This window comes from Candoia aspera, chromosome 4 (assembly GCF_035149785.1).
Source record: "Candoia aspera isolate rCanAsp1 chromosome 4, rCanAsp1.hap2, whole genome shotgun sequence".
Taxonomy (NCBI): Eukaryota; Metazoa; Chordata; class Lepidosauria; order Squamata; family Boidae; genus Candoia; species Candoia aspera.
Genome location: NC_086156.1, coordinates 81585926 through 81605757, shown reverse-complemented (window position 1 = coordinate 81605757; position 19832 = coordinate 81585926). Strand labels below are relative to the sequence as shown.

The window sequence follows — 19832 nt, the reverse complement described above, 5'->3', positions numbered from 1 at the left end:
CACTCATCCGACCAAATGCAATGCAGTGACAACAGAGCACATCTGTATGGGTTCAGGAGTACATGCTGAGCAATGTCAAAAAGACACCTGAGGTTACCAATCCCAGGGCAGTTTGGACCAAAAGAACCTTGATTTTGAAAGCAAGCACGCAGAATTTAAATGAAATGCAGGAACAGTGCATTTTTTGTTTTGTACCAAGAACTTTTTCCACATTCCAAATTGCTTGCCATAATTCTAATTTAGTTTCCCTATCCACAATAATCTCAATGGTATGTTGGTGGAATGTGGGGATTTTAGGAGGGGTAGATAGGTAGAGACTGGAGTGTAAAGTGATTACACTGTCCTAAATGTAGTTGTGTTAAAGATGTTGATATGTTACTAGCTATGCAAGAACAAAAGAGGTCTGTTTGCACACATTCAAAGGCACAAATGCATATCCCTTTCAAAGCAAAGCACTGCAGAGAGACTGCATCCTCAGGCAGATGCACAGCTGAGTTATTCCCATGGTTTCCAGTTCAGCAGGGGATACTTAACGGTGAAGCCTGCTTTGGTGCATAGATCTCTAGCTGGATCAGATCAACGGAAATCAGCAAGCTGATATGTAACATTATGGCCTGAAAACTCAGGATTAAGAAGTATTTGTGCACATGTGTGAGCTTATCAGATCCCTCCAGGCTGAATTTCACATCTTAAGATTTGCTAAAAAAAATTCCAACGCATTTAAAAAGATAAAATTACTTCTCATTGCTCAACAATATGTAGGAATGGCATTGCTCGGAAGCAAAACTGAAAATAGCTATGTGAAGAGAACCTAGAGATGTGTTGCGTTGATGCATTCCTACTGGAGTATGTCTGTGCTTGTCATTTGCCACATACAAGCAAAATCCCTTATAAATGAATATAAGGGAATCCAAGAGCCAAGATCTGGGCCTGCCATGAGAGCTTGCATCATCTAGATTCACAAATATCTCTATGAATGCATGTTTAACACCAGAAGACTAGCACCTGGAAACGGCAGAATAAAGAAGTCTGATTAAAAAGAACCTCATTCTATGACTTAGCAATACTTTTGGCAGTGCCCATGGAAGAGTGGACTATTCCCCACAAGGAGATGGTACCCACATCTTGTAGGGGACCCCTGACACGAGGAGAGGAGGATTAGCTCTAGGGAAGCCTCCGTCCTTTCCTCATACGCCTCTCTGTCCTCTCTTAGTTGCCATAGAATCCATAATAACCACTGTCCCCACCACCTTCTTTGTCATAGAGCTCCCCATTGCGGAGGGGTGGGGAGCTTTCAGCGCTTGAGACGTACGGAGACACTCGGCGACGCTTACACTCAGCTTCATACAAGCCAGAGTCCGAGGAATCTGCAGACTTTGCTGAGCCTGGCTCAGCCCAGCCCTCGTTGTCCTTCCCTTTCTCCTCTCCGGCAGGCAAGGACTGCAAATCCCGCATGGGCCGGAACCAGCTCAGGGGGCCTGGGTTGGGCTTGGGGTGGTGGTACTGAGGTGGCGAACTCCAAGCAGGAGGCGGACCAAACGGGTGCTCCTGATAGTAGGGCAAGGAGGGATGGGAGGCCGGCTGCAGGGCAAACGGCTTTACCCCATAGGGCATGAATTTGTTCCCTCGGAAGTCTCCTTCATAGGCACCATATTCCAGAGGGCCCGGGGGAGGCTGTTGTGCAGCAAAATACCAATGGGGAGGATCCTTGGGTGGCAGAGGGAGGGGGACGCATTCCCGGTTGAAGAAGCGGCTCTGGGGCAGCGGGAACTGATCGTGCAAGAAAGGCTGGAACCGGCTGCCTGACAGGAGTTGCTGGCAGCTGGCCACGCTGGGTGGAGATGGGGTTGTGCGTTCTCCCTCAGTTGTGGTGTACATCCTGGCAAAGGGTGGGGAGTGGAGAGAGAAAAACAGCAAATGGGTGTGAAACAAGGAATCTGCAGCAGGTTGTTAGGAGAGACATTCAGAGTAGCTCGTTCTTGGGCACCATATTGGATTGCAAGGCTATTTCACATCATGGTTTCTGTTTGTCCTGCTCTAGGATGGACAGCCGGCTGCCCTCCAGATATTTTACATTACAACCCACATATGTTCCAGGTGGCGTAACTAATGCTCAAGGATTATGGGTGCTATAGTTTAGAAAAGTGTTTCTCAACCTCAGGAACTTTAAGATGTGTGGACTTCGACTCCCAGAATTCCCCACCCAGCAGAAGTTCACACATCTTAAAGTTCCTGAGGTTGAGAAACACTGGTTCAGAATCTCCAGAAAATACCAGGCTATCTACTTTTGTTCTTGCCTCCAATCTCACCACTGCAAACCACGTAATATACTAATAACTGTGCAATTAAGAAACCATATCACACCATAGTTTGCCATAGTTCTTTAACCATTTCTATGCAATGTCTAAACTGGTAAGATACTTGAAGGAGGCAGAGAGTGTTATGGTCAAATAGCTTAAGTGGTTGTTAGAGAATATAAGGGGTAATGAAATGCTAATGAAAACATTAAGAAATTGAAAGAAAATACAGCAGACCTAGTGGGGCACCAAAATCTACTAAACTGCAAATCAGAACTGAAAGAAGACAAGGCAGACTTACGAATCAAAATTGTCCCGGAAGCCTTTAGCAAAAGGGTTGTGATCTATTTTTAGCTGAGTGATCTAGAGAAAATCAAGGAGAAAGTGAGAAGACAGTAACTGTGAATTTTACCATCCTAATATATGATGTAATATAATATTTATTTTAGCCAAACTCAGTCCTATTTTATATTTTACCACCAACCCTCTGTTATACCAAAATCCATTGTATAGTGATAGGAGTGGTGGTGGTCAGGAAAAATTACTATTGTATGCCATGGCATAGCAATGGATTTTCAGTCCTGTGCGTTACTTCAGGGAAGTTCAAGTGTGCTCAGTCATTCTTTGCCTGCAAGCACAATTGTCTTTTTCTTTTCTAAATTAGCTGATGAGCTCTTACCAAGAGGACATATATTAACAGGGAGATTGTTAAAGAATAGCCTTCCCTGACTGAACTACATTAATTATCAAGTTTCCCCAGCCAATCTGTGTTGTAGTGGTTAGAAGGTTAGACTAAGATTGAGGAGATCCAGGTTCAAATCCCAGCCAAGTCATGTTGCTCAATACAGGTAGTCTTCATTTAGCAACTGACTCATTTAGTGACTGTTCGCAGTTATGACAGTGATGAAAAAGTAACTTTCTGACCAATGCCACATTTATGACCTTTGCAGGTCTGTAAAGCAAAGGAAAGCTGAAGTAAAATCGTAAACGCAGTTGCGGTTTCACTTAGCAACCACTTCACTTAATGACTGAGTTGCTGGTCCCAATTGTGGTTGCTAAAGAAGGGCTACCTGTAGATAATTTGAGCCCATCACCATCTATAGGCCTAAAACCCCTCACAGAAATGCCATGAGTATAAAATGGGAGTGGAAAGCCAGGAGTGGGGAATGCTGTATGAAGTTTTATAGGAATGGTGGGATAGGAATACCACAAACAGGGAAATATTTTCCAACTTTGCCACCACCTTCTCAGCCTTCCACCATATAAAGTGTGAAAGGGGGCAATTCCCCTTCCCATGTAAACTTACATCAGCATTCTGGTATGCAGTAACTGCTATGAACTGAGTCTCTGGAAAAGTAAAGGTCTGGGTGCAGATGGAGGGGTGCATCTCATCCACTTCGCCCTGCTTGGCCTCAGTAACATGCAGGCGAGGCTGATACTTGTGTAAGGACTGCAGTACAATCATCTGCCAAATACATGGGACACAATTCATTCATACATGATCTGTAAGTTGCAGCTAAACATATTCCACCCCAATAACATTCCTGGATTTTGTTATAGCAATGCTGGTGGGGTGGATAAAGGCCAGATTCAAGAGCCCCCATTACCTGTGTGATATTGTTTGATGCTCCTTTATTGTTGGTGAGTTTCAGTTTCCCAAAGGAAATTTCTTGCCGCATCCAATGAGCTCCTGTGTTGGGAGAATCTGGATGCATGTATGTCCGATTCCCTGCCAGAAGGATGACATTTCCAGTAAGTATCTTGCCATTTAAGTAAGGAGCAAAGCACATACTAAACTATAAGTAAATAAACTTACTTGAAGCCACTTCTTACCAACTACTTTTGCTGCTATGTTTTATTCAGTCTGTTCCTGAAATGACACTTCCCAAGTTCTGTGTGTGTGTGTGTGTGTGTGTGTGTGTGTGACCTGTCCTGGACTGTGAAATCCCCTGAATATGCCATTTTCTTAGCATGTTTTAGGCAGGTTCTTGGGCCATGGGGTTTATAGTAAGTAGACTCTCTTAAATTCATCTCAGCCTGCAGCAAGGCCATAGGTTATCATTTTTAAGATAAACCATTGTGTTTTGAAATCAAGGCATGTTAACGCTCTAGCACTTCCTGTACAAAAATCAGGATGGGAATGGTTCCTAAATGTTCAAATCTCTGTCTAGTTCAGGGTTCCCCAAAGTGGTCAATATTGACTCCCAAGGGTTGATGGGACTATCCAAGAGGTCAACAAATGGCTGGTGGTCAATAGGAACAGACTGAACCTGGAAGAGTGTGGTGACTTACGACTAAAACGCACCAATCTCCAGCCAAACATCAGTGTTCTTGCTGATGCTCATCAGATGCTTCTTTCCCATTAATGATATCAACAGTTTCAGTAAAAAAGGTATGTTAAAACTTACATTTTTCATATTTTAAATATTACCTATTTTAATGAAATTATCATTGTTATTAATTGTTCTTTATAGTTCTATTAGTTAAAGTAATATTTATTAAATTATTTTCATATAATAAACATTTGGGGGTCAATGAACAATCTGAAACCTCATGAAGGGGTCTAGTTCTAGCAGAAATTCTTAATCTCTAAAACTCAAATCCAGTAAACCTTATTTGAACCCATCTGGCCTTGTCGATCTGCTCTTAACACTAAATGCCTGGAGCACAGAGAATAGTTTTCTTGGTAGTGGTGGAAATACACTTCGCACATGCTCAAAGACTTTTAATTTATTATTTCATATAATAAATGTTGTATTGTCTGTGGGACTGCACGAATTGCACCAACATTTTGCTAACAGCATTTTAATGATTACAAAACCATTTCTCCTCTCTGGCAGCAGATGGAGCAATAGTTCTTGAAATTGGGGTAATATTTGGAAATGCAAATAGGATGGTGGGGTGGCAACAATGAATAAAAAGTAATTTTTTTACTTTTCAGTTCGAATCAGAGAAACTTAAACAACATTCACCTTGTGTGACAACTTTATTTAGAAATTATCTGCTAATGATTTTATGATGTTTTTGAGTAGTATTAATAATTAGAACAGTTTTAAAAAGTTGATTAAATAAATAGGAATTCCAATTCCTTTCCTAGAGGAAAGCCTCTTTCCTCTACCTCAGCACTCCAGGCAAATTCTAAGCCAGCAGGAAAACAGAACTGTTCCATAAAGATCTCCTGAACAACTGCAGCTTCTGCCATCAGAGGAGACGGAATGCAGGGCGCACTGACTGGGCAGGCATTATGGGGTGATAGAAGCATTTTAAATATTTAAGTTCCTTTTTCCAGATTCAAAGTTTTCAGCCTTGCCTCACTATTGTTTCAAATGTTTTGGCATTGCCTCACTATTTTTAAAAAAGTTTAAATAAATTTTTTTTAGAGAGAAGCCCTAATATTTCAATTCATCCAAAATGATAGCGACTGATACCTAGCACCTGCCTCTGAGGCCTGTTTAGCAAGACCAATCCATATCAGGATGGCATTATTAGTCTCATTGGTTGGAGATGGGAGATAACCGCTTCCTGATGGGGCTTCCTCTAAGATCCTAATTTCCATCTAAGATCCTAATTTCCAACCTGCATAGCACCCCCAAGCCCCATTTCAGGCAATTAAATAGCATTCCTTTAGCTGACATCAAGGTGTATAATAACAAGAACAACCAATTTTTTTAGCATCTGAAGAAGGTACTTGTATAAACACCTCTTTGCCTTCCTGGCATCATCATCATCATCGTCATTATTTATTAACGCCTAATGCCTAATGGTAGGGCTGGACATAAATTTAACCCTTCAGGTTTGTTCTAGTGTAGAAACTCTACATATAGAAGCCCATCTTGGCAGCAACAGTGAATTTCTTACTTGTAACATGCCCATTAGGCAATTGTCCCAGGTAAACCTCTTTGAGAAGTCTTTGTAGAAAAGCAGTAGATCAATATTCTAAATATGTGAATTCCTATATACAAAGACACAAGATTCATGACTGAACTGAGCAGATGTGAGCCCTGGAATACTGTATGTCAAGTAATAGTAAATGTAAGAAATATGGCTGTGTGGTGCTTTAGAGCTGAAGGAAAGGGGTGTTTGGGAGCCCTGGGAAAAGATGCAGCTCCTTTAAGAGTTGCCATTGGGGGTTACATGAGCACCTCCACATGCTACAAAGCATCTTGTCCCCCTCAAATCTGAAACGTTGCAGGCCTCTAGTAGCACAGCCTCCAGATTCATGCAGAATGCATCTCCCTTATTATTTTATTACCTTGGATCGTACAGAGTACGTTATCTAAAGGCTTAAACTATCATGGACCTTCTTCTCATTTATGCTGCTACTATAGTTCAATAGCTATGGGGGCTGAGGATGGGAAGCACTTATTTCTTATTGCTGATTTTTTATCTCTCATCTTATAATATGGAGGGCTGAGGGCCAAACTAGATTTGAAACCATTCACAATGTTTAGCCCAGAGTGGTCATTGCCTTAAAAAAAAAAAAAACAGCAGTCCATGAACAAGGACAATACACACCTAAAAGAAGGTTTGTTTAAACTTTTGCTGTACCAGAATTCTGATTGGAATTTTATTCCTCCTCATTATACAGAAGAACAGGAAGACAAGAGAAGACAAGAGAAAGGAGATGAAGGAAGAGAAGATTTCTCTATTATACCTGGCATATTTCCCTCGGCTTTGCCGCATTGAACCCATTTCCCGCCTTGGTATCGCCAGTGGTGCTGATCCACTAACACAACATCCACATAGATGCTGTAATGAGCCACGGGATCCAGCCCGGAGATGTTGAAACTCAGAAACGGAAACATCCTCCTAATTGGTGAGGTAGAAAGAAGGATCAGGGAAGAGAGAAAAGAAAGGCTATCATATCACAAGTTTGCCACAAACTCAGTTGGTTCTCTGCTTGTATGCTGAGACATGCCTGTAGTCATGACTTTTAAGAAAACGTTATGGCAACCTTTCAGACTTCAGTTTTCTCTGTGTATTACTCATTGCTAGAAAGTACTTACAAGGTGACACAGTCCTTACCTGGCCCCATCACCAATGCATTAGGAAAGCCATTTGACGCAAGGAAGGGCAGCAGTGAAACAACTGTACAAAGTTAACTCATGTCATATACATTCCCACCAACTTCCTACTTTCCATGCATCCGATATCATTGCTTCAGCAAAATTCTGAATTGCAATAAATAGATTACAAGTGGGATTTGAAAGAAAATATTGCTTATGGAATGTTCCTGCATAGGTCCTAGCCAACCATGTCCTCTTCTAAGATGCTCTTTTCTGTTTCTACTTTCTGATTTTCTGTTTCCCACAAAATCCAGCCCTAGATTTTTGGTCTCCTGCCCCAATTTAGAGTTTTTTTCTCATCAATATGTTAGTACTTCCACAAATATCAATGGTGTTTTGTTTTGTTTTTTGGCAACCAAATTTGGAAAAGGGAAAGAAGTACTTACTTACACTTCTGGACATCTAAAAATTCAAAGGATCATTCAAGTCCTGTTCTAACATGAACATTGAAAAAAACCATCTATTTTTCAGACTTTTTTGCTATTTCCAAGGCAACTCACTCCACCCCCATTGGGGCTTGGCTGGAGGAGGAAGAGGAAGAGAAATAGCTTGTTTTAGGCCACTAGTGATGGAGTGGCCTTAAACTTAGAAAACTTACTTTACACATGTGCGGAAGCTCAACTCCTAGTTTGCCGTATACTGTATAAATAAATAAACAACAAAAATCATAATAAAAAGTACTGATATCCTCCTATTCTCAGCTGTCTAAAGTTCAGAAAACCCTACTTTTTTGGCTTTGGGACTTCTTCCTTCTCAGACTTTTCATGAAGAAGTCATTCCAGAGGGGAAAACCCTTGAGAGTAAGAGTTGCTTCTGCTATTGTTCCTGTCCCCCATCACCACCCTCTGCTGCATCACCTCAGCCAAGCCACCCACAACTGGGCACCACCATGCCTACTCCATCCACCACACCATCCACCTCATTTCCCTGCTTTTCAGGAGACCCCAAAGGAAGGAGAAGCTGCTACTTCAGACGTGCTCCTCAGGCTTTCACCAAAGGCTTCACCACCCCTGTTCTCTCTTCCTGCCATGCTCTTTCAGCTTTCCTCCCACTCTATTCTCACTGCCTTTTGTGCTTCCCACCAAGGCTTTCTCCAGCTCCTTTTCTATCCTTCTATTTTCCACCACTCTTCTAATTTCCCAGTATTTGCTTATCTCTCCCTTCTCTTGTCACCATGTTTTACTCCAGTGACTCCAGTGGCATGTAGGCACGTGGCCAGTTTGTGTGTGTTATATATACTGTACATTATGTTGCACATGTTTGCATTTTAGAGTTTCTGTCTCCTTAGGTATCTGTACCTGTGTTTCTTTGGGTTTGTGTTTCTGTGTCTATGTTAGAAAAAGCTGACCTCATTGCAGAACACGTATGACCAATACACTATCCATCTTTGCATGAAAAAGGCTTTTTACTAAAGTAGAAAGGTGGGATATAATATGAGTCAATCAATCGACCGATTAATACTCATGAATACACACTCCAATAGACTGAAAACCTAAATATACAGACACAAGAGAGTCAGTGTGGTATAGTGGTTAAGGAGCTAGACCAGGAGTGGGGAGACCCAGCTTCTAGTCCTCCCTTTGGCATGGAAACCAGCTGGGTGATCTTGGGCCATCCTAATCACAGAAATGTTTGTGGCTCAGTGCTTAAACAAAAGATTCACCTTTTGACTAGTTAGGAATGTGGATCTCTTTTCTTTAGGAAACAAACTATCTTTTTTCCAAAGAAAGAAGGGAAGAGGAAAGAGATGGATTCTCATGCTGTACCAAGAGAATCTTTTGCTTCCCATCTGTTCTTGCCAAGGTGACTGAATGTGCAATACGTCCCCCAGTTTCTTCAATGGCTGCGCTTAGCCCTAAAAGTTTGTCTACTTCTCAATGGCCAACATACTGTATTTCCAGGCCATTCACAACTGATTCACCTCATTCCAACAGGGCGGCTTAAACAGAACGGAACAAGTTCTGTATTTTCTTTCTTGAAGATCTGTTGAACTGACTGCAACAGATGTAACAACAGCTCTGTTTCTTTTTCACCCCCTCTGACCTTAAGCAAATTCTCTACCTTACCATTTCCCTCTGGCTCCTCCCAGCCTCCCTCCTTCCCCTCCTGCCACATTTCCGGTTCAGAAATAGACACTGCTACTATTTTCAGAGAAAGTGAGAAGAGGAGAGAGAGAAAGAGAAACCCTCAAGACAGATGGACAAAAAGTCAGATGGCATGAGAAACTTATTCCCAGGGCAAATCGTTTGATACCTGAGAATGGAGAATCCAAATCACACACATACAGACATTAATTAATCTGGAGTTTGTCCACAAAGGAGTTTTCCTGCATAACTGAAACTAACAACTCCTGTCTGCACAGTTCCCATTAATTAGAATGGGACTTGTACAAAATAACTTCCTACTGGATCGGGGTATAGCAAGTGTCAAATTTATCCATTAACTTCTTGAAACACATTCTGCATTATCTGTCCTAATAACATGGACTATGATTGTGCCAATCCAGGTGCAATTTGTTAAAGAATCTTTTCCCATTCCCCCACACATATACTGATATAGTGTTGCGGGGGGGAGGTAAAGAACAAAGATCAGAATCTAAATTTATAGCCTTAAATTCAATATGTGCCAAAATAAGACTTCTTCACTCTGATTGCTTCTATTCATGCAGAAAGGTCCACAATCATCCACCTGGCAGGAACACACACTTGTTACAGTGCTAGAAGGAATTATGGTAAAGAGTTGGAAGTTGGACAAAATAGAACCATTCAAATATTTATTTTAAATTTTCAGTACTTAGTTCCTTTTGAGATTTTAGAAGCTTAAATTGGACTTAACTTTGTCCCTTTAATTTCCACACAGTGCAACTCTATACATATTTTTTAGAAATAGGCTCAATAGATTTTAATCCTAAGTAAGTAAAATATAGGATTGAACCAACCCATAATGGATTCATTGCCTTGTTCCTTTTGATCTATCGAAATACAACAGCATCTTGAATAAGGTAAATAGAGGGCTGGGAAGGGAAGTGAATATAACAAGTATTATTTATTGTACATTATTTTTTTAAGGCTGGATGATTAAATCACAGATATAAGGAAGCTTCCCTTTCTCCACATGGCAAATGATAAAAAAAATGTAGATACATGCATTATACTAAAAATATAACACACACACACCCCATATATGATTAACATATACATTGTCAGAAAAGTCCTGTATTCATGAGCTATCAAGTACTGAAAACTCAGAGATGCACATATGATTCAGCAATTCAAGCTAATCAGAAACATCTTTATCTTGAAGAAGCCCAAATCAAAACGAGAGATCTTGTGAAGCATGTGCACATTTAACATAGATCACTCACTAGCACAAAGCATGAGATAAGGAAAAAATAATAAGTAGGGAATTAGTAAATATCCTCCCACAGATTCCTACAAATAGTACCATTCTAGTGGCATGGAAGTTCAAAGTGAATTTTCCATCTTCATGGTAGAATTAAATATGTCAGACTTAACTCCTCTCTGGGGGTCAATTAGTACAGGGGACAAGTTCAGTTTAGTTTAGTTTATGACCAATGACCATGTAAGATAGATTACCTAAAAACTGCAGTATAAAAAAATAAATTTAAAACTCAGTTCATAACATCAGTGATGCACAGTAATGACATCAGTGGCAGAAAGACTGCCAGCCAGAATCCACTGTGCCACTGCAATGCCATCCCCGCTCCTTCAGGGACATCTAATTCACACGGGACACTATTTGAAGGGTTTAAAGATCAAGATTTTTACTTTGTTGCTGTTTCTGGCAGCTCTTAATGGATTTTTCTTGACTAAGTACAAATGATGCAGCTTTAACGATTTGGTTATAGATAAGAGATAAGATATGGGAAGAATTTTTTATTATTATTTTTAGAGAAAAGGATAAGATACTGCGTTAAAAGGAAAGGAACATATTATGAAACTGATCTATTTGTTTAAGGTTAAAATATGTATGCTATTTCTGATAACGCTTAATGGACTTTTGCTGACTAAGATTGAATGTTGAGGCTTTATAATATGTTTATAGATAAGAGATGAGATATGGGAAGAAGAGATCTTTGGTTGCAATATTAGAGAAGGTGATAAGTTACTGAAATTGTCTGTACTTGTCTTGATGAAGGGGAAGTCCTTTCTTTATATACCTTTTTTTCTTTTTTTCTTATAACTTTTGTCTTTGTTTTTCTTTCCCCATTTTTCTTCTCTGCACTTTCCATTTTTTTTACTTTTTATATTTTCTTAGTTTGTATTAGTTTTTTATGTTTGCATTTTTAAACTTTAATAAAAATTATTACTAAAAAAAGGACATCTAGTTTGCTATGAATCCTCACGGGAAGTTAATGGAGATCTAACAAGACCCTGTGAGATATAAAAAGGATGAAGACAGGGATGCCCACTGCCTCCTTTTTTGTTTCTTTTGGTTCTTGAAATACCGAATAAGACAAGATGAGAGGATTGTGGGAGTAAAGATTAAAGAAGAAACTTATAAGTTAAGGGCTTTTGCAGATGACTTGGTGTTGGTTTTGCAAGATCCTTTAAAGGATTTGAAATGTTAATGGGCAAATTAAAAGAATTTGGTGCATTAGCGGGTTTCAAGATTAACAAACAGAAGACAAGATGTTAACAAAAATATGAAGATAGAAGATCAAATAGAATTGATGGATAAAATGGGTTTTAAGACTGAGAAGGTAAAATACCTGGGTATCACTATGACAAATATGAGCTCTATATTATTTCAAAATAACTATGTTAAGACATGGAATGAAGTTAAAAAAGACATGTTAAGATGGGAGAAACTACTAGTCACTGCTGGGGAGAATTTCTGTTATAAAATGGATGTCTTGCTTAGAATGATGTTTTTGTTTCAGACAATACCTATTTTGACAACTGATGCACCATTTAAACAGTGGCAGAAGGATATATCTAAATTTGTGTGGCAGGGGAAAAAAACACGAGTTAAATATAAGGTGTTACAAGATGCAAAGAAAAGAGGAGGATTGGGTTTACCTGATTTGAAATTGTATTTTGCAGCTTGCTCTTTGGTTTGGATGAAAGAGTGGGTGCTGCTGAGAAACAGAAAGTTCTTGGAGTTAGAAGGACATGACCTGTCATGAGTACTGATGGTGAGCAGGAGGGGGCCCCTATCCAGGGGGGAAAACGCATGCGTAGTACTGAGGAGTTAAGCAGCCATTCAAAGAGACACAGATCAGACCCACCTTGACTTTGGGGTTTATCTGTCTGGGTTTTTCCCATGCTTCTTCAGTTTGTTAGGATTTTCTGTCTAATGTAGCAGTAATAAAACACTAGAGACCTATTCCTTGTCTCAGCGTGGTTCCTGACTGTTAGGACACGACCTGAGATTTGGGAAGCATGGATATATGTGGTATGACAAAGTCAAGGTTAATGTGGATTTTAAAAATTATGTTAGATGTGCCATATTGAGAATATGGAATAGATACAAACCCAGATTGCGCCCCAAAACATCTTTGTGGCTATCAGCACAAGAAGCATTTTATAGCTGAGAAATAATGGGCACACACAAATGGCTAACTTATCATGAGTGAGGTGAGAGGTGAAAGGTCCCCTGTGCAAGCACCGAGTCATGTCTGACCCTTTGGGGGGACACCGTTTTCGTGACGTTTTCTTGGCAGACTATGGCAGGGTGGTTTGCCATTGCCTTCCCCAGTTGTCACCTTCCCCAGCAAGCTGGGCACTCATTTTACTGACCTCGGAAGGATGGAAGGCTGAGTTGACCTGAATCGGCTACCCGAGAATCCGGCTTCTGCTGGGATCGAACTAAGGGGGTTGTGGGGAGAGTTTTGGTTGCAATACTGCTGCCTACCACTCTGTGCCACACGAGGCTCTCAACTTATCATGAAATACTAGAATTTTGTCAAGGGGAATATATTTTTTTAAAAAATCAAGAGAAGAACTGGTGGCAGTGGGATATGGCTGTCAGTGGTTTTCTTATCTACAGTTATTAGAAAGATTTTAAGTAGACAAAAGAGTTTATGGTTTTGAATAGTTTAAGACTGAGTTTGAAATACAATTATGTACAAATGATGAACACGTAATTGCTAAGATGTATAAACTTTTATTGAAATTTGAAATAGAAGAAGAACAAGTGAAAGAATGTATGATAAAGCAGGCTAAAATTTTTGGTTACACTATACAGATGGAACAATGGGAAAATATGTGGTTGAAAGGACTGAAATTTACACTATGTTATAACTTACAGAGAATTTTTATAAAATGATGTACTGTTGGTATCTGTCACCAGGGAAATTGTCTAGACTGTATAAAGGCACTTCAAATTTATGTTGGAAATACGAACAACAAGAAGGGATATTTTATCATGTTTGGTGGACATGTAAAAAAGCTAGAAAATTTTGGATTCAAATACACACACCGATTCAGAGGATTGTAAAGATTAATATACAATTGAGAACAGAGGCTTTTCTTTCAGGATTGATGGACAAATGATTGGAAAAAAGTCATGGAACTTTGTTTTTGTATATTGTAACTGCAGCATGATTAGTGTATGCAAAAAGATGGAAAGATTCGGCATTACCCACAATGGAGAAATGGTTGGTGAAGATGATGGAACTTGTTGAGATGGCTAAATTGATTTCTTTGATCAGAGAAAAGACAATATCTACGTTTATTGCTGACCGGAAACTCCTTATGGACTTTTTGTGTAAAATGTGAACTTATGATTTATGGTTTTGATAGATTATAGAAAGAAAAGAATCGTGTTGTAACCATAGAGTAAGAGGTAAATTTATTTATTTATTAAATTCCTCTTCCGCCCATGTCATGTACAACTCTGGGTGACTTACAACTAGTAAGAATGACAAATCACAAACAATGCAATATAAATACATAAAAATACAAATATAAGTACAAAATATAAATATAAAATGTAAACTATAAAATTCAAGATGGGAAGATCTTAACCTTGGCACCCTCACAGGGCCAACCACCCCCATGAATAGCTATACCCCCTCCCATCCCAGGCTAGGTGGCATAGCCATGTTTTTACTTCCTTCCAAAAGGCTGGGAGAGTGGGGGCCTGTCTTACCCCCGGGGGTAGCTTGTTCCAAAGGGCGGGTGCTATGGCAGAGAAGGAACTCTTCCTGGACCCTGCCAATCAGCAATCCCTCATGGACAGGGTCCGCAACATGCTGTCTCTGCCTGACCGGGTGGGACAGATTGATGTAATGGGGGTGAGGCGGTCCCTCAGGTAACCTGGACCAGTGCCATGCAGGGCTTTAAAGGTGATAACCAACACCTTGAATTGGACCCGGAAGCAAACCAGCACCCAGTGCAGCTCGCACAGCAACAGTGTTATATGTGCCCTCCTAGGGGCTCCTAAAACTGCTCGCGTGGCCACATTTTGCACCAACTGTAGCTTCTGGATACTCTTCAAGGGTAGCCCCATGTAGATCGCATTGCAGTAGTCTATGCAGGAACTGACCAGGGCATGAGTGATGGTTCAAAAGGACTTCCGATCCAGGAAAGGGAGTAGCTGGTGCACAACATGAAGTTGTGCAAAGGCTCCCCTGGCCACGACTGCCACCTGCTCTTTGAGCAGGAGTCGTGAGTCTAGGAGAACCCCAGGTTCCGGACCGGGTCTGTCTGGGGCAGTGCAATCTCATCCAGAACCAAAGATGGTAAATTCCCAGGTAATTTGTACTTAATTATAAGTCTGCAGTAAAGAAGATTGGAAGTTACTTCTTTGTATCTTTTTTCTTTCTTTTCTATTTTTCTTTTACTTTTTCCCCCTTTCTTGTGCTTTTAGCTTTCTCTTTGATTTCTTTCTTTTTCTTTTCTTTTTCTTGCTTTATATTAGTTTGAATTAGCTTTTATCTTCCTTTTAAAAAAATTTAAGTGTGAGGTCATCCTAAAAAAAAATCAATGACATTAATGGCAACACATCATACTTGGCCAGAGTCAAAGCTCTCCTGTGCCTTAGGCATAGGATGTTGGTGAGATAGTGAACTGCCAAAAGAAGTCTAATAAATAAACCAGAATAGTATAGATTGAAGTTTGAACTTCAGCCCTCAAAACCTAACAAGCTCAGATACTGAATAGTGGGCCCACAGAATATTAAACCCGAATTTATTCTCTTTAACTATGAAGATGTAAAGTCATCTCACAGAATCAAGGAAGCCAGAAGACCCCCAATTTAGATTAGTTTAAGCCAATATTTAAGCAGCAAAGCAGCACACAAACCACAATGAAAATCAGGCCAACTCCATCCTTAACAGGGTTGGATACTTAGCAGGTCATACTGACAGGGCCCTTAAGAACTGTGATGAGTGCCATTACAAAATGCAACATAAGATTTGTGAGATTTTGGATTTTCATAGACAGAATTCTTACCTGCTCTTTACAGGATGTTGATGCAAAGAAAGAAACCCCAAGATATTTAAAGGACTTAGCCTGATTGTTACTGATATAATCTGTTTTCCAGAACTGCTGGCATATAATACAGCTTCTTGAGAACACAGTTACTTTAGTTTTATTTTGATTGATGCAAGGCCATCAAAGTGTACTACTGTATGTCCTCTGGTCTTGACAAGCTGGCACCAATGAATTTATATTGTAAATTAAAACACAGACACCAGAATGCAGGTTTATTTCACCCCTGCCTGGATAGGTGTAGGGATGGTGAACAGATGGTATACTTAAGAGCCACAATGGAACTGTGTTGTATTGTTCTCATGGAATTTCATAATTAGAGCAAAGAGATGTCAGTGGATGGAAGAGACAAACAAATTGTCCTATTGTTTGTTTCTGGGTATTGAATCAAACATTGCCTTCAAATCCATGAAGTTTTCCCCAAGCCAAGAACTATACTTTTCAGTTAGTGCTGATCCTCTTCTCTAAAACCAGCTTGTTTCTTCATTAAGATGTTATTCTGCAACATTCAGGGCACTTTCCAGAATTCCCTGCTTGAATGGCCAAAGGACACCAGGTTGAGATGGGCTACTCTAGAGAAATCTGTAGTGATATGCAATTATTATGGTTTCCTTCCACCCAAAGACAGGGTATTTATTATGCCAAATAAAAGAGATAATTTAAAAATCACATTCATTTAATGGAATATTTTTTTTTCTTTTGTACTTTCTTTTTATTGGGAAGAACACCCCTGCCCTTCTTTTTTCCATTACCAACACACTGACATGGCCCCCTCCCCTAATTGCCAAATGAGGAATATCTCCATAACAAAAAGAAGCAAGCTGTTCTCAAATGGCCAGTTCCCCAGAAACCAACTAAGTCAATAGTTTAATCCCACTAAATAGTAAATTTAGTCTCAAGCAGAAACAGCCTATCAACAGGTAGGATTCTTGGCTTTGATAAAATGGAAAGAAGATGATAGAATTGAGGTTCACTCTTCATTAAAGAGGTCTTCATATTTTCAAGATCTTCTCTCTCACATCCCCTCCCCAATCTACCTCTTAAATTTAACTGTAAAAATCACCAAAAGGAACATTATACTGTTACCGAAATCAAAAGTTGGCCTTAAAGCAGCTCTGAGAATGTGGGATTTATTTTTCATTACAGATATAGCAAATTAGGAGAGAAGTTATTTGGGTGTCAGAACGTGCCCCAATAAAAATAGAGAAATTCATCACTTCTTCCTACCCCCTGGCATAAATTAGCATGAAATGCATGTGAATGAATGAATGAATGAATGCACACACACACATAAAAACAAATAAAATAATTACTGTAATTTAAACTGAGATACAGGATGGCTAAATTTACCCTACACACTGGGCTAAGATAAAATGAGGTTGGTTGGTTTGTGGTTCAGTCTAATAAGGAAACCCACCCCTTCTCTTTGCATGCTATGTGAACTGGGTCAATTTAAATTTATTTATTTTCTATCCCACCTTTATTATTTTTATAAATGACTCAAGGTGGGGAACATACCTAATACTCCTTCCTCCTTCTATTTTCCCCACAACAACCCTGTGAGGTGAATTGGGCTGAGGGAGAGTGACTGGCCCAAAGTCACCCAGCCGGCTTTCGTGCCTAAGGTGGGACTAGATTTTAATATGATTTATTTATTTATTTGTACATGGTGTATTATGTGAACACAGGAATCATGGTTAGCTTGCTAGCTTAGGTCTAGCATGTTGTAGGAACACAGGCAGCATATTGCTTTTGTAAGAAGGGCTATGACTGGGATGATCTGTGTGTCAGCTGCTCTGTCTGCTGTAGAAGTGCTCTCTATCAGTGTTTGTGATTTCTAAACTAGACCTTATAGACAATTAGGAACAAGGTTCTGATGATGAAATGGTATAACAACAACAATTTTGTCTTTTGAATTGGCATCCTGAAATTTAGATGTTCCCATCTCTGTTTTCTGCATGATTTTACTACTATATTTTGTAATTTGAGGCACAGGATTAAACTGTAGAAGTTGCATTAAGTCATTAATTTATGCTTTTATCCTTTTGGCTTGTCTTACTGACTCCTTCCAAAGAAAGACATGGTATGAATACAGAAAATCAGTTAATCAGTCAAAGGATTTGATTTGCAGTCTGGTTTGTATTCCAGCAACTTAAAAACCAATCCATCAATAAGGACATAGTTGAAATGAATTATTTCTTCCACCTGCACTCACTTCAGTTGCAATGATTATAGGTGGACTCCCGTATTTTAAAATTAGATGGACTGAGGTTTAACTCAGCCAGGTAGACTATACAAGAATGCTGCAATTGACATGCATCCATAATATTTTGAGAGAACACTGTAAGTCACACAAATCAGTTGAACACTAAATAAAAGTAAATTACATTTTCAACTATGAAGTTAAAGGATTTCAGATTAAAAAAATACACACAAAAACAATATTTCAAAGCTCACAGTATTGCCCCACCACCCTAAATTTCTTATTATCTGAAATATCAGAAAGCTGGAACCACAGGAATGCACACAACTTTTTCCTTAGTTCTCTTCTTTCCTGTTCAATTTTCAGAGTTACATCTTGGCTGCCTTGTTCTTTAATCTCATTTATGCACCTAGAAGCACCTAATTTTTTTTCCTAGGCAAAGCCCTGACATAGAAATCAAATTCTAGGGTGGGAATCTGGCTTGAACAATGGCTTCAAGGAAAAGAGAGTGGGTGCAACCCTTATTGCTCGGAGCCATGTTCAGTATGGGAGGCTTGCATACTGCTTCTATTGTCTTTCTGTATTACACTCCCAAGAAAAGCTGGAAGGAGTCTGGATTAACGCTCAATATGTGATGCACTCTCCACCAAATTCCCACTATGAAGGAGAGGGAGAGAAAGAAAAAATAAGAACGATTGCACATGACCCCCACACTATTGTATCTTAGTTGTATCCCTTGAGATTGGTAACTGGAGGGAAGAGGAATTAACAGACCACCAATAAACAAACACTTTCTAGCTACGGAATCATATTTTCCATGGATCTTTCATGGGTCAAAGTCCTTCTGCTCAGCCAGCTTTCAGAAAGCAGGGAATTTCCTAACAAGATTGTTACTCTTAAGAAATTTTATGGAGGATGTGGTATCTTCTCATATCCTTCTTATAGACTAACTGAAGTTTTTGGGGGAGGGGTTTGCTTCTGCCAAGAAAACTTCCTCTTCTCCTTCAACAGAACAGAGTATTAAGACCAATGGATGAACCATGTTGAGACAATGACAATAATAGATTGTCAACCCATTAATGGTGCCCATTAATAATGAAAACTTGAGCAGAACCTACAATAGATCCCTTTTATTGATGAGTTTAATTTTTAATTGTTATTTTAATTTTTTATAACCTCAGGTCTTTCATTTATTATAAACTACCATGACAACCACCAGTATAAGTAAGTAAGTTACTGTTCAGTAAGACATAATACTGTATACATCAAAATGCCTGCAAAGTTTGAAATATAAGCACCAGACACGTATATTTTAACCACAGAAGATATTGACCACTTATTTCTGACAACCAATAAGACCACAACTGCAAACTCCAGTTGCTGTCATCCAATTGGCCTGTGAATGTGCACAGGTTCAAAGCATCTTTCTTTCGTTTCTAAACGTTTAATGTATTTTTAAAAAATACTTTTAAAAATCCTTTCTAGCTCACAAATTCTAATGGAAAGCAGACTTCTGGGCATCCCCGCCCTTCCATTACTCCTTGCCCTTTTCTGCAATAATTTCTGCAACACTTACAAAGCCTCCTGCACATACCTTCATTACTCTAGTGCTGAGATGGCACACATCTTCACAGTGGAGCCTTCAGCTCAGTGCCAGTCTGCCACTGAGGCAGACAAGCCTGATCAACATGATTTGGTCAGAAAATGGTGTTTTCCATCAGAAAAAGGGAAACCAACCTCCTATGCAAACGTTCTGATTTGATGGGAGGAGCTGTCTGAAGTAGGTTGGCTATCTGCAGGACTACAA

General features: G+C 39.6%; 1 protein-coding gene across 1 annotated transcript in view; it reads right to left on the bottom strand.

Moving 5' to 3' along the window:
- Positions 1-1035: 1035 nt before the first annotated feature.
- TBX21 (T-box transcription factor 21) overlaps positions 1036-19832 on the bottom strand; it is a 55747-nt gene continuing 36950 nt past the window's right edge. The window contains exons 2-6 of the mRNA XM_063300759.1: positions 6952-7106; positions 3905-4026; positions 3604-3762; positions 2599-2660; positions 1036-1879 (exon numbers count right to left, since the gene is read on the bottom strand). Of these exons, the coding sequence (XP_063156829.1) occupies positions 1210-1879; positions 2599-2660; positions 3604-3762; positions 3905-4026; positions 6952-7106 (1168 nt within the window). The 3' untranslated portion in view covers positions 1036-1209. The remainder of the gene's footprint in view (positions 1880-2598; positions 2661-3603; positions 3763-3904; positions 4027-6951; positions 7107-19832) is intronic.